General features: G+C 58.8%; 1 protein-coding gene across 16 annotated transcripts; it reads left to right on the top strand.

Moving 5' to 3' along the window:
- The first annotated feature begins 10 nt into the window (after positions 1–10).
- USP19 (ubiquitin specific peptidase 19) lies at positions 11–11579 on the top strand. 16 transcript variants are annotated; one of them, XM_073901184.1, is made up of 27 exons: positions 11–180; positions 1685–1944; positions 2202–2237; positions 2408–2536; positions 2622–2755; positions 2833–3132; positions 3246–3462; positions 3593–3749; positions 3858–3929; positions 4045–4160; positions 4269–4483; positions 4574–4769; positions 4854–4987; positions 5096–5254; positions 5339–5449; positions 5939–6049; positions 6129–6230; positions 6974–7114; positions 7207–7325; positions 7576–7713; positions 7813–8126; positions 8231–8341; positions 8430–8646; positions 8731–8883; positions 8980–9140; positions 9222–9400; positions 10424–11068. In XM_073901184.1, the coding sequence occupies exons 2-27, from the start codon at positions 1821–1823 to the stop codon at positions 10649–10651; spliced, it is 4074 nt and encodes a 1357-aa protein (XP_073757285.1). In that variant the 5' UTR covers positions 11–180; positions 1685–1820; the 3' UTR covers positions 10652–11068. The 16 variants fall into 16 exon arrangements, with proteins under 16 accessions (XP_073757285.1, XP_073757284.1, XP_073757283.1 ...); XM_073901183.1 differs by having other exon boundaries at positions 4263–4483; XM_073901182.1 differs by having other exon boundaries at positions 3246–3468; positions 4263–4483.
- Positions 11580–11724: the final 145 nt, after the last annotated feature.

Below are 11724 nucleotides of genomic sequence, written 5' to 3'. Positions count from 1 at the left end.
AAGCGCTCAGCCACCCGCGGCCGTAACTAGAAGTCGAAACAAAACAAGCGGCTGAGGCGGCGGCGGCGGCGACGGGACGGGGGAGGGGCGCGCCGGAACCGGAACCGACCAGGCGCCGGAACCGGAACCGAGAGCGGGTTGCCAGGGCCCTAAGAGGGCTGGCGGCGGCGGCCTCGCTCGGTGAGTGGGACGGGCTGCAACTGGCCTGTCTGGCTGGAGCCAGGGAGGCCGCGACGCGGGCCCCGGGCTGCCTGTTCAAGGTCACGGGCCGTGCCAGTCTCGAACCCTCGAGCCCAGAGGCGTGCCGGGCCCACCGATGCAGGCGGGGCCGTTACTCTACGCCCGGGTTTGGCCTCCTGCCTCAGAGAGGGCTGGCGGCGAGCGAGGGCGCCTTCCTGGAGGAGGTGGTGGCGGGCCCAGGGTTTGGAGGCTGGAGCTGAGTCGTAGCCCGGCCGGGGCGCTGGTCTGTAGTCAGTAACCCCCGCAGCAGAATAGGCCGGCGTGGTCTCTAGACAGCCCCTTTCTTGTCTCGGTGTCCCCGGGAGAATGGGGAGGGACGCGACCTTAAGCTGGGGCCTGGTGCAAGGAGGTGGAGGGTGTCCACTCCTCGGCTCTGGATCCGTCGTCATTAAAGATCCAGCCTACTAGTCCCGCATAGAAGAACGTCCCTCTCTGTCCGCCGCCATACATACACCTTGGGGAACACAAAGTAGTCACTGTTTGCTCTGCTACCATCTCAGGCCAGGCTGAGGCCGCCACCGGTCCTGGGTTCATGGTTCATCCCCACCGTTAAATCAATTTTGAGAACTTTATTTTGGATGGAAAAACAGTCCAGAAGCTACTGGGGGGGGGGTCTACGGGAAACTGGGTAGAAGGTTTCTAGCCCAGTGCTGATGAGTGAGTGGACCTGGGAACAAGGGGATGATGTCTGTTTCATTCTCAAACTGGATGCCTGTCCTGCTTTGGCTCTGGGGCAGGGTTGCTGCTGAAAGGGTAGTGTGACAGCCAGATATCCTTTTCACCCCAGCTTTTGCAGGCCCCTCTCTGCTTGGGACAGCAGTTGGAGAGAAAAATCTCTCCTGGGATGTAGGAAGAAAAACCAGGCAGTGCATAGGAACAGGTTCAGAGGAGGGTGGGAGCTGGCAGGTGGCAGGTGGAGCACCTTAACGCCAGAACCGTGCCTGGGCAGTGGCAGCACCTGGGCCGAGCCTGTCTTCAGCCACGGAACCTGGTCGGTCCCCTTGCTGCTTGTCTTCTCCTTTCTGCCTTCCTCCTCCACCACCTCCTACTTCTCGGGTGGTGACTAAGCAGCCAGTGAGAGTGAGGAAAAGTGAGCACCCCGCTCAGAGGGCCAGCCCTGTGGGCTGGAGCCATGGCTCCTCTCCAGATCGGTTGAGGATCCTGGTTCCAGGCTATGGCTGCCTTCACCTGGCGCCTCCTCAGTGAGGCTCCCATCTTTGTGGGTCTGCAGGGCAGGCATCTAGGAGTCTCTGCCTGAAGTTGTTGTTGCTACTTGTATTGTTTATTCCCCCTTCAGAATAGTCTGAGAGTGTCCAGGGCTACATTAGGTGGTGGAGAGTTACTGCTCTGTAGGCTTGGCTGTATCCTGCGTTGCTGAGCCCTGGCTGTAACCAAGGAGCAAATTGTTGGGCCTTGGTAGTAATCACTGGTCCCTTCTCATTAGGCTGTTGGTTCCTTGTTGGAGAATTTGGCCACAAAGAGTTGCCAAGATAGCTGGGCCAGGAAGAAAGCGCCGTAGCCCTGACCCAGACGCCGTTGCCGACCCCGGGGCACTGTGGCTGTCGACCAAGCGGCTCAAGATGTCTGGCGGGGCCAGCGCCTCGGGCCCAAGGAGAGGTCCCCCAGGATTGGAGGAGGCCACCAGTAAGAAGAAGCAGAAGGATCGAGCAAACCAGGAGAGCAAGGATGGCGATCCTAGGAGAGGTGATTGTGGCATTCCCAGAGTGCTTGTGGTCTCCTCCTCCACCCTGTTGAGCATACAGATTAAGGGCTGAGAGATGACATTTTTGCTCTTCCTTCTGTTTTGGTCTGATACTGAGAGAAGGACTCACAGCAGGCTGGGTAGAGCCTCAGCTTTAAGGTCTGTGTGCCTGGCTGAGATCCTAAAGTTGGTGCTTGTTGGGGTGGTGGGGTCTTGGAGGCTGCCTCCCCATCATCATTTCCCGGTTCTTTGTTGTCAGGGTCAGCGTCCTCTCGGGAGGAGCAGGCCAAAGAGGGTGAGTAATGAGTAGGCCTTTTGGGTGCTAGAGTGCTAGGGGCGAGGAGGGAGCACTGGGGCTATAGCCTTCATCTGGAGCAGTTCCGTTAGGCTAGGTCTCTGGCACCTGTTTATCCCCATCAGGAGTTTATGGACACCCTCATACTCTCACTTGTACTCCTCCTACAGAGTTGTTGCTTGATTGGAGGCAGAGTGCAGATGAGGTGATTGTCAAGCTGCGTGTGGGAGGGGGTCCCCTGCGGCTGGAGGAAGTGGATGCTGCTTTCACAGACACAGATTGCGTGGTGCGGCTTCCAGGTGCGTCCATCTGCCCTGAGCCCAGAGGGTATTCGAAGCCTCTCATATTCCCCACCCCAGCTCACTGCCCCTCCTCTGTCTCCAGGTGGTCGGCAGTGGGGTGGTGTTTTCTATGCTGAGATAGAAAGTTCTTGCACCAAAGTACAAGCCCGTAAAGGTGGCCTCCTGCAGCTGGCACTGCCCAAGAAGGTGCCTCTGCTCACGTGGCCCTCTCTTCTGGTAAGTTCCACAGCAGAGTAGGGTAGGGATACCCAGTGTGGTTGACAGGGCCTGACTGCTGTTATCTTTGGTAGAAGAAACCTCTAGGGACCCAGGAGGCGGTGCCAGGGCTGCGGTGCCAGGAGAATGGGCAGGAGCCATCTCCCATTGCCCTGGAGCCAGGCCCTGAGCCCCGTCGGGCTAAACAGGAGGCCCGGAACCAGAAGCGGGCCCAGGGCCGTGGTGAGGTAGGCGCAGGGGCTGGCCCTGGGGCCCAGGTGGGGCCCAGCGCCAAGAGGGCTGTGCATCTCCGCAGAGGGCCAGAGGGGGAAGGGTCCAGAGATGGGCCTGGACCCCGGGGTGATGCCCCCCCTTTCTTGGCTGAGACAGCCACCCAGGTGAGAGTGGGATACCTGTGGGAGATGGGAGGGTTGGGAAATGGACTGCAGTGGGGGGGGGGGCCACCTGCCAGACCTACAGCTGATCCTGCCCATAATCTTGCCACAAATAGGCCGAAGCTGAGGAACAGCTCCGGGTACCACCGCTGAACCCCCAGACCTGCCTCTTGGGCTCAGAAGAGAATCTAGCACTCTTGGCAGGAGAGAAGACTGTGTCCCCCAGGAATGATCCAGTCTCCCCAGCCATGGCCGGGAGCAGAGACCCTGAGAAAGGTGACCGTTCCAAAGAGGAGATGGCGGTGGCAGCAGATGCTATAACCTTGGTGGATGGTAAAGGTGGGGCTGGGGGTGAGCAGGCAGAGCCCTAGGTTGGGTTGCAAGGTTGGTGGGTGGATTGGGAATAGAACAGCAGTGGGCCAGAACCTGTCCTGGGTGGTGCTGAGCTGTGGTCTCAACGTAGAGCCGGAGTCCATGGTGAACCTGGCATTTGTCAAGAATGACTCATATGAGAAGGGGCCAGATTCAGTGGTGGTGCACGTGTACGTGAAAGAAATCCGCAGGGACACCTCTCGAGTGCTTTTCCGCGAGCAGGACTTCACACTTATCTTCCAGACCAGGTGGGTGGGTGGGCAGGACATGGGGCAGAGGGTACACTTCAGGCAGGATAGTGTGTCTCATGCTCTTCCCACCCTTCCTCCTGCCCTGTCCCTGTTCTGCTTCGGCAGGGATGGAAACTTCCTGAGACTGCACCCGGGCTGTGGGCCCCATACCATCTTCCGTTGGCAGGTGAAGCTCAGGTGGGTGGTTCTCGGCCCCAGTACTATGCCTGTCCCACCCTGGGCTCCATCTCCCTGGCCCATCTAGCCCGACACCTACTCCACCTAAGTCCCTGAGTTCAGCCTTTCCCCACAGGAACCTGATTGAGCCCGAGCAGTGCACCTTCTGCTTCACGGCCTCTCGCATTGACATCTGCCTCCGTAAGCGGCAAAGTCAGCGCTGGGGGGGCCTGGAGGCCCCAGCTGCACGAGGTCTGCACACGAGCTCCCTTCATTGTCCAGCCCACATAACCCGGACCCCCACCCCCTGCCACACGCTGCTAACCACCAGCCCCCTCATTCCCCCTTTTTAAGGTGCAGTGGGTGGTGCAAAGGTTGCCGTGCCGACAGGTCCAACCCCTCTGGATTCAACCCCACCGGGAGGTGCCCCCCACCCCCTCACAGGCCAGGAGGAAGCTCGGGCTGTGGAGAAGGAGAAACCCAAGGCTCGATCTGAGGACCCGGGGCTGGATGGTGTGGCAGCCCGCACCCCCATGGAGCATGTAGCCCCAAAGCCAGAGCCACACCTGGCCTCAGTGAGAATCCTGGAGTGGGAAGGAGAGGGCCAAGATAAGAGGCTGGAGAGCCTCAGGGCTGCTCTCTCATGCCCTTCCTTGCTCCCACAGCCCAAGCCCACATGTATGGTACCCCCAATGCCCCACAGCCCCGTGAGCGGAGACAGTGTGGAGGAAGAGGAGGAGGAAGAGAAGAAGGTGTGTCTGCCAGGCTTTACTGGTCTTGTCAATCTAGGCAACACCTGCTTCATGAACAGTGTAATTCAGTCTCTGTCTAACACTCGGGAGCTCCGGGACTTCTTCCACGGTGAGAGCAGGGCCAGGAGGCCAGGGCCATGGGCAGAGGGGATACCTTTTCCTGCTCACACCTCTGCTTGGCTTCTGTCCCTAGACCGCTCCTTTGAGGCTGAGATCAACTACAACAACCCACTGGGGACTGGTGGGCGTCTGGCCATTGGCTTTGCTGTGCTGCTCCGGGCACTGTGGAAGGGCACCCACCATGCCTTCCAGCCTTCCAAGTTGAAGGTGATCTGTGGCCTCTCCCACCCTGGCTAGAGAGGGTGGGGAAGGCTCGCCAGCTGGGTACATGGTGGGTGTTGGGGCTCCATGCTCACACTTGGCCCCTGCATCCAGGCCATTGTGGCGAGCAAGGCCAGCCAGTTCACAGGCTATGCGCAGCATGATGCCCAGGAGTTCATGGCTTTCTTGCTGGATGGGCTGCATGAAGACCTGAATCGCATTCAGAACAAGCCCTACACAGAGACCGTGGACTCGGATGGGCGGCCTGATGAGGTCAGGGTTGGGGGCAGAGGTGGGCATATCTCATGCACATCCCAGTCCCCAGGTCTCCTTGATCCTCACCACTCTGCTCCTCAGGTGGTGGCTGAAGAAGCATGGCAGCGGCATAAGATGAGGAATGACTCTTTCATCGTAGACCTATTTCAGGGCCAGTATAAGTCGAAGCTGGTGTGCCCTGTGTGTGCCAAGGTGTGAAGGGATCCCCAGAAAAGCGGCCCCTAGCTTGGCCTAGCTAGCCTGGGTCAAATTGGGTTAGGGGGCATGTGCATCTTTAGATGTTTGAGCGAAGAGGCTGACAGGGAGGCCTTCAGGTTCTTTGTGGGCTGCAGAGGTCAGGCTGGGTAGCTTTCCAACTGAGGAAAAAGGGGTGTTTGGGCTCAAAGACAGCTATAAAGTGGGGCAGGGGTAGGGGTAAGATTGGAAAGACACGCGGGGTACGAGTGAGGGGCAAATTGATACGTGGCAAGGCTGAGCAAGGCCTCAATTGCTGGAGAGAGGGAATATTCACTCCTGATGGCCCTCCTGGTCTGGTCTGTCCAGTAGTCTCAAGCCAGAGAGTTTCCTGGTTGGCCTTGAGGCCCTGAGAGCCATCTGAGTGCCTGGGTGGGGCTCCCTGGGCGTGAGCATCCTGTCCCCAACTCCTGGTACAGCCACCTAGTGCCACTTGTGCATCTGCAGGTCTCCATCACTTTTGACCCATTCCTCTACCTGCCGGTGCCCTTGCCACAGAAGCAGAAGGTCCTCCCTGTCTTCTATTTTGCCCGGGAGCCCCACAGCAAGCCCATCAAGGTGAGAAGTAAGCTCCTATTGCTGGGCAATCCCAAACACCCTGGCCCACCTCCCCCATGGACTCTACTCTTGTTACCAGTTTTTGGTGAGCATCAGCAAGGAGAACTCCAGCGCAAGTGAAGTGTTGGACTCCCTCTCTCAGAGTGTGCATGTGAAGCCTGAGAACCTGCGTCTGGCTGAGGTACATCTGTTCTTCCCCAGGCTTTTAGGCACGTGGATACGTGTATGTACTTAGAGCGCACAGGCATGTGCGAATGGTCGTTGGCATCTGATTGGTACACGTTCCCACGAATGTGCGTGTGACTGCCCGAAACCCATAGGTGTGCTAGGGCTTGAGGCATGAAGCCAGGCGTTTGGGCTGTGCAGCACAAATGCCCTCAGTTCCCCGGGTTGCCGTTGTCAGGGTTTACTCCCCCTTTTGGTGGGGACCCTTCATCTTCATACAAGGAACTGGAGCTGCAGGACTATCTTTCTAGCAGCTATGGTTCTCCCTCTGTCCTGCTGCTCCCTCACAGTATCCCAGATCTGGGTGCTAGTCTTTCCCAAAGGTCCCTGGCTTCCAGCCTGGAGGTGCTCTTTTTGGGGATAAAAGTAGGAAGGAGCCTCTCTGATGCGGCCCCTCCACAACAGCCATGGTGCAGTCTCAGCAGGGCCCCACTAATTGATAGAGTGGAGGCCCTCGGTAGGGAGTGCTGGTTTGGTTGCTACCTTTCCCGGTCCTGGCTTTCAGGCTCTCTGATGCACCAGGCTACTTACTCTGTTGGGCACTAAAGCTGGTGCCAGCAGAGGCATATGCTGCTTTGGGGCCACAGTCCCCACCCTGCTGCCCAGACCCAAGTTCAGGGCTAAGTCTCCTTGCGCACTGAGGCAGGGCTAGAGAAAGGGCTTGTCCTCACATAGGATCTGTGTGTTCTCTGTCCCCAGGTGATTAAGAATCGTTTCCACCGTGTGTTCCTGCCCTCCCACTCACTGGACACTGTGTCCCCATCTGACACGCTCCTCTGTTTTGAGCTGCTATCCCCAGAGTTGGCTAAGGAGCGGGTGGTGGTGCTAGAGGTGCAGCAGGTAAGTGAGGACCAACTTGATGGCACAAGGCCCCATGGGAGGGGGGCATTCTCACCCTAGCTGGCCTTGCTGAGCCAGACACCCCGCCCTAGCGCCCCCAGGTGCCCAGCGTCCCCATCTCCAAGTGTGCAGCCTGCCAGCGGAAGCAGCAATCAGAGGATGAGAAGCTGAAGCGCTGTACCCGGTGCTACCGTGTGGGCTACTGCAACCAGTGAGGACCCCCTCATCTCCCCCTCCCCATCCCTCCTCTCCACGTTTCACTTGTCACCCTACCTCCTCTCCCCATAAAGGCACATGTTTTAAGCCCTCCACTTAACCATTCTACTCTGCCAGGCTCTGGGCGGGGTGGGGGTGCGGAGCAGGGCTGGCATGTGCAGTTCCTAAGGCCAGAGGGTAGCTCCCAGTGGCGAGGCATAGGAGGTGGGGCTGAAGCCCTATTCTTAGTTCGCCCTTCCCTCCAGGCTCTGCCAGAAAACGCACTGGCCTGACCACAAGGGTCTCTGCCGCCCTGAGAACATTGGCTACCCATTTCTGGTCAGTGTACCTGCCTCACGTCTCACTTATGCCCGTCTTGCTCAGCTGCTAGAGGGCTACGCCCGGTAAGTGCCCAGTGGTTGGATTAGGGTGGGATAGTTGGGGGAGCAGAGATGCCAGGTAGGCTTGTCCGGATTCTTACTTGCCTTGCTGCCTGTTGCCAGGTACTCTGTGAGTGTATTCCAGCCACCCTTCCAGCCTGGCCGTATGGCCTTGGAGTCCCAAGGCCCTGGCTGCACGACACTGCTCTCCAGTAGCTCCCTGGATGCTGGGGACAGTGAGAGGGACCCGATTCAGCCGCCTGAGCTCCAGTTGGTGACCCCTGTGGCTGAGGGAGACACAGGGGTCCCACGGGCATGGGCGGCCCCTGATCGGGGCCCTGTGCCCAGCACCAGTGGAGTTTCTTCTGAGGTGCTGGTCAGTGGACCTGTTGAAGTTGGCTGCTTGCCGGCTGGTGAGAGAGTGTCTCGGCCTGAAGGTAAGAGTCTGCTAGAAGGCTCTGCAGCCGGGGTAGGGGAGGTTGGGGGAAGCCTATTTAGGTCCTGGTAGGTAGAAGAGCTCTGATTGTATGTTTTTTCACAGCTGCTGTGCCTGGATATCAGCACCCAAGTGAAGCCATGAATGCCCACACACCCCAGTTCTTCATCTATAAAATTGACGCATCTAACCGAGAGCAGCGGCTGGAGGACAAAGGTGTCTGAGGCTGTGGGTAGGAGCCATGGGGTGGGTTGGGCTGGCCACTCTCCACAGCTACATGACCCCTCTCCCTGCCCATGTCTAGAAGACACCCCCCTGGAGCTGGGTGAGGACTGCAGCCTGGCTCTAGTCTGGCGGAACAATGAGCGCCTGCAGGAGTTTGTGTTGGTAGCCTCCAAGGAGCTGGAGTGTGCTGAGGATCCAGGCTCTGCTGGTGAGGCTGCCCGTGCTGGCCACTTCACTCTGGACCAGTGCCTGAACCTCTTCACCCGGCCCGAGGTGCTGGCACCTGAGGAGGCTTGGTGAGGACGGGGGCGGCAGGCAGGTAGTGGGGCAGGGTGGGGTGGAGATCTGCTGGTCTTGACCGCACCTCTGTCCGCTATCAGGTACTGCCCGCAGTGTAAACAACACCGAGAGGCCTCCAAGCAGCTGCTGCTGTGGCGCCTTCCTAACGTACTCATCGTGCAGCTCAAGCGCTTCTCCTTCCGGAGTTTCATCTGGCGTGACAAGATCAACGACTTGGTGGAGTTCCCTGTTCGGTGAGCGATGAGCCCTGGTGCTGTAGTCGGGACATGGGCGGGGTAGCACCCTGGGTACCTTTTGACTCTCTCACCTTTCTCTGGCTGGGACCACAGGAACCTGGACCTGAGCAAGTTCTGCATTGGTCAGAAAGAGGAACGGCTGCCGAGCTACGACCTGTACGCCGTCATCAACCACTACGGAGGCATGATCGGCGGCCACTACACCGCCTGTGCCCGCCTGCCCAGTGACCGCAGCAGCCAGCGCAGCGACGTGGGTGAGGGCACCCGCAGCCAGCAGGATAGGTGGCAGGGGTGGCGGTGCAGGTCATGTTCACACTCTTCCCACCTCGCTGTAGGCTGGCGCTTGTTTGACGACAGCACGGTGACAACAGTAGACGAGAGCCAGGTCGTGACGCGTTATGCCTATGTACTCTTCTACCGCCGGCGGAACTCTCCTGTGGAGAGGCCTCCGAGGGCAGGTCACTCTGAGCACCACCCAGATCTAGGCCCTGCAGCTGAGGCTGCTGCCAGCCAGGTGAGGCATGGGAGAGGCTGTGCAGGCTAGGGAGCTCAGCTCACAGACGGGAGGGGGTGGGGCACAGCCTCCTCTCCTCCAGCCCTCGGTCCCTGGAGTCTTGGGATTCATGATCCTCTTACATCAGAAACCTAGCTGGAGGAAACCCCATGTTGTAGTGACACTTATAAAGGTGCACACGCACCAGCACGTTGCTGTCAGCGTGCATATAGGCATTCTGTTGCCACAGGCTAAGTAGCTGCCCTAAATCTCACTGGGTGGAGGGATGCCATAGACAGACTGTACCTTACATTCTCCCAGCTTCCCTCTGCACTTTCCTCACATGCCAGCCAGCCCACAGACCCTCACCTGTCATAACTCCTTTGTTCTGATGTGCACTCAGGACAGGGCTTATCCAGGCTGGCCATGGGCTAGGGTGGCTGCCACCCTCTCTGAGGTGAGCGTCTGTCTCTGCCCAGCCCTTGGGGTCTTCTATCCCTTATTGACATGGGGTGCCATAGGCCTGGTGGGTGGGCACAGCTGCATCTCTTTTCTGGACTGGTTTCTTCCTTGCTGTCCTCTCCTCCCTTGAGCCCTCCCTGCTCAGATGCAGAGGAATCCCTGTAGAAGACAGTGGTCACAGTCTATCTGGACAGGGGTGGGAGGGAGCCAGATTACTCGGGTTGGCAGCTCTATCCTCCAAGAGCTCCTCTGTGGGAGCCCCGGGCTAAAGAACTGACCAGCTAACTTATCTCCCCCCTCCCCCGGCCAACCCCTATGGGAAGCTGCATGTCAATTGGTAAGCTTCTTTAGGGGGCCAAAATGCCGTCAAGATTTCGCCTGCCTTGGTGCTCTGTCTAGACAACCCTGTGTGTAGCCCACTTGGCTCCCGCCTGCCCACCTCCCTGCTGCTTGACTTGGGTTGTGTAATTGTCAATACTTCAGTCACTTTGGGAGGGACTTCCGTGGCCAGGGGTCTCGGGGACACTGGGTCCCTCCCCACCCCCTGCCCCAGGTGCTGATGGCCGTTTCCACACGCTGTAGGCTTCCCGGATTTGGCAGGAGCTGGAGGCCGAGGAGGAACCGGTACCTGAGGGGCCTGTGCCCCTGGGTCCCTGGGGGCCCCAAGACTGGGTGGGCCCCCCACCACGTGGCCCTACCACACCAGATGAGGGCTGCCTCCGGTACTTTGTTCTGGGCACCGTGGCAGCTTTGGTGGCCCTCGTGCTCAACATGTTCTATCCTCTGGTATCCCAGAGTTGCTGGAGATGAGCTCGCCTGCAGGCAGCTGCTGTGAGCTGGCTCACCTGCCTGCCCGCCCACCGGGCAGTGCCTGCCTCTGTGGTGGGGACCACCTCTGGGCTTGGGCCTCAGTGTGTGCATCTGGTGGGAGAGGGTGGAGAATGTGGCTCCTGCAGGGGCAGAGCATCCTAGGGTGGGTATCCGTCCAGCTGTCTGTCCGTTCGTCCTGCTGCTCTGACCCTTGGCCTGGGGCTTAGCCCTGCCCAAGCAGCTTCCTGTATTTGAAGTGTTAATAAAGTGAGACTGTTCAGGCCCGATCTTGTCTCTCTGTCTCAACGCCGCTGCTGTCTGCGCCTGCCCTGGGACCCTCCCTTGGGTGCCGGGGCTCTGAGCCAGCACCCCCGGGATACCAGGCAGCATACTGGGCAGCCCCCAACCCCTGTCCTCATATTCTGTTGCAGGGACTAGGCCCTGGCCAGGCCCCCGAGGTGGCCCCCACGCGGACAGCCCCTGAACGCTTCGCCCCCTCTGTGGACCGCCCAGCCCCCACCTACAGCAACATGGAGGAGGTCGATTAGCAGGTCCCTGGCTGGTGGGATGGGGTGGGGACTGGGTTTGGGGAATCCCCGACAGAGGGTCAGCTCTTTGCCGCTTCTCCTTCTCTAACCCAGAGGACACTGGCTTCATCAGTGGGGGTTGGGGGTATGATTGAGGTGGGAACCTCACAGGTTGGGCCCTCTTGTCAGCTTGATGCCCCCAACCCATGGGCCTTGGCTTCTCCAGCCACCCCCAGTGCTGCGTGATTTGATTCTCAGTTGTACCTTCAATTCTTTCTGACTCGCATCATAAACGTTATAATTTTATTCTAAAAATTGTAACTTTTTTTTTTTTTGCATTTTGGAAGTGATTGCTGCTGTTTAAATATATTTTAAAAATAAATGATAAATAAGCAGACTTAGTGACTGTGATGCACCAGGTGCTGTGGCCACCTCTCCCCATCCTCTAGAGGGGTGTGTGTGTGTGTGTGTGTGTGTGTGTGTGTGTGTGTAGGTGTAGGTGTAGGTGTGTTAAAGACCCTGAAAGTGCTCTGGTCTGAGGAGAGA

Source organism: Callorhinus ursinus, unplaced genomic scaffold (genome assembly GCF_003265705.2).
Source record: "Callorhinus ursinus isolate GAN/ISIS: 27379988/994484 unplaced genomic scaffold, GSC_fseal_2.0 scaffold15, whole genome shotgun sequence".
NCBI classification, from domain to species: Eukaryota; Metazoa; Chordata; class Mammalia; order Carnivora; family Otariidae; genus Callorhinus; species Callorhinus ursinus.
This window is presented reverse-complemented; position numbering and strand designations above follow the sequence as displayed.

Excerpts from the sequence above, each read along its gene's own strand:
- USP19 (XM_025885120.2), top strand. The coding sequence starts at position 1,821 with ATGTCTGGCGGGGCCAGCGCCTCGGGCCCAAGGAGAGGTCCCCCAGGA. Across the intron at positions 4,988-5,095 it reads TCCAGCCTTCCAAGTTGAAG|GCCATTGTGGCGAGCAAGGC; the intron begins GTGATCTGTGGC and ends CCCTGCATCCAG. Across the intron at positions 8,647-8,730 it reads CTGGCACCTGAGGAGGCTTG|GTACTGCCCGCAGTGTAAAC; the intron begins GTGAGGACGGGG and ends GTCCGCTATCAG.